Source organism: Seriola lalandi, unplaced genomic scaffold (genome assembly GCF_002814215.2).
Source record: "Seriola lalandi dorsalis isolate HSWRI2012SDOR001 ecotype SW California unplaced genomic scaffold, Sedor1 jcf7180002054959, whole genome shotgun sequence".
NCBI lineage: Eukaryota > Metazoa > Chordata > Actinopteri > Carangiformes > Carangidae > Seriola > Seriola lalandi.
Genome location: NW_019525510.1, coordinates 1,309,186 through 1,310,252, shown reverse-complemented (window position 1 = coordinate 1,310,252; position 1,067 = coordinate 1,309,186). Strand labels below are relative to the sequence as shown.

At 51.0% G+C, this 1,067-nt stretch overlaps 1 protein-coding gene across 1 annotated transcript in view; it reads right to left on the bottom strand.

Moving 5' to 3' along the window:
- The window catches only part of LOC111645923 (uncharacterized), a gene marked incomplete at both ends in the record, with an annotated part of 13,081 nt that extends 12,014 nt beyond the window's left edge, over positions 1–1,067 (bottom strand). Inside the window, 2 exons of the mRNA XM_087170783.1 lie at positions 66–194; positions 725–1,067. Of these exons, the coding sequence (XP_087026909.1) occupies positions 66–194; positions 725–1,067 (472 nt within the window). The remainder of the gene's footprint in view (positions 1–65; positions 195–724) is intronic.

Below are 1,067 nucleotides of genomic sequence, written 5' to 3'. Positions count from 1 at the left end.
ACACACACACACACACACACACACACACACACACACACACACACACACACACACACACACTGTACCTCTTTTCCTCTGTTCCTTCTTGTATTCATACGTGTAGAAAACAATTACAGGAGCAGCAGCCGGGAGGACCAGGAGGAGCAGGAGAAACAGGAGACCAATGAGAATCCAGCTCGCCTTTAGAGAACGTTCTGCAGTCCACAAAAAACAACAACAATTAAAACACATTACTGATGAGTTCACTTCTACCCTGACCTCTGACCTGTATCTACTGCTCTGACCTTTGACCTGTATCTACGGTTCTGACCTTTATCTACGGCTCTGACCTCTGACCTTTATCTACGGTTCTGACCTCTGACCTGTACCTACGGTTCTGACCTCTGACCTGTATCTGCAATTCTGACCTCTGACCTGTATCTACGGCTCTGACCTGTATCTACAATTCTGACGTCTGACCTGTACCTACGGTTCTGACCTCTGACCTGTATCTGCAATTCTGACCTCTGACCTGTATCTACGGCTCTGACCTGTACCTACAATTCTGACCTCTGACCTGTATCTACAATTCTGACCTCTGACCTGTACCTACGGTTCTGACCTCTGACCTGTAGCTACAGCTCTGACCTGTATTTACAGCTCTGACCTCTGACCTGTATCTACAGCTCTGACCTTTGACCTGTACCTACGGTTCTGACCTCTGACCTGTATCTACAGCTCTGACCTTTGACCTCCAGTGGTACTTCTCTCCGGCTCAGTTCTAGTCCAAACTCTCTGATGATGCAGGTGTAGGTGCTGCTGTCCCTGATGGTGGGTCTTCTCAGAGTGAGGCCGAGGTCTCCGGTCTGCAGAGCGTCCGTCTTCATGGACGTCCGGTCTCTGTAGTCCTGGTTCTGGTCTTTGAGTTCGTCCCCTTCCAGCTGACGCTGGTGGACGGTTGAAGGACGGAGGTCGGAGCGGCTCCACACCACTGAGGGATCGCCCAGGTGAGACATGGGAAACTCACAGGGCAGCAGGACAAAGTCGTCCCCCTCATATATCTCCAGAGCTGAGGCATGCTGGGACAC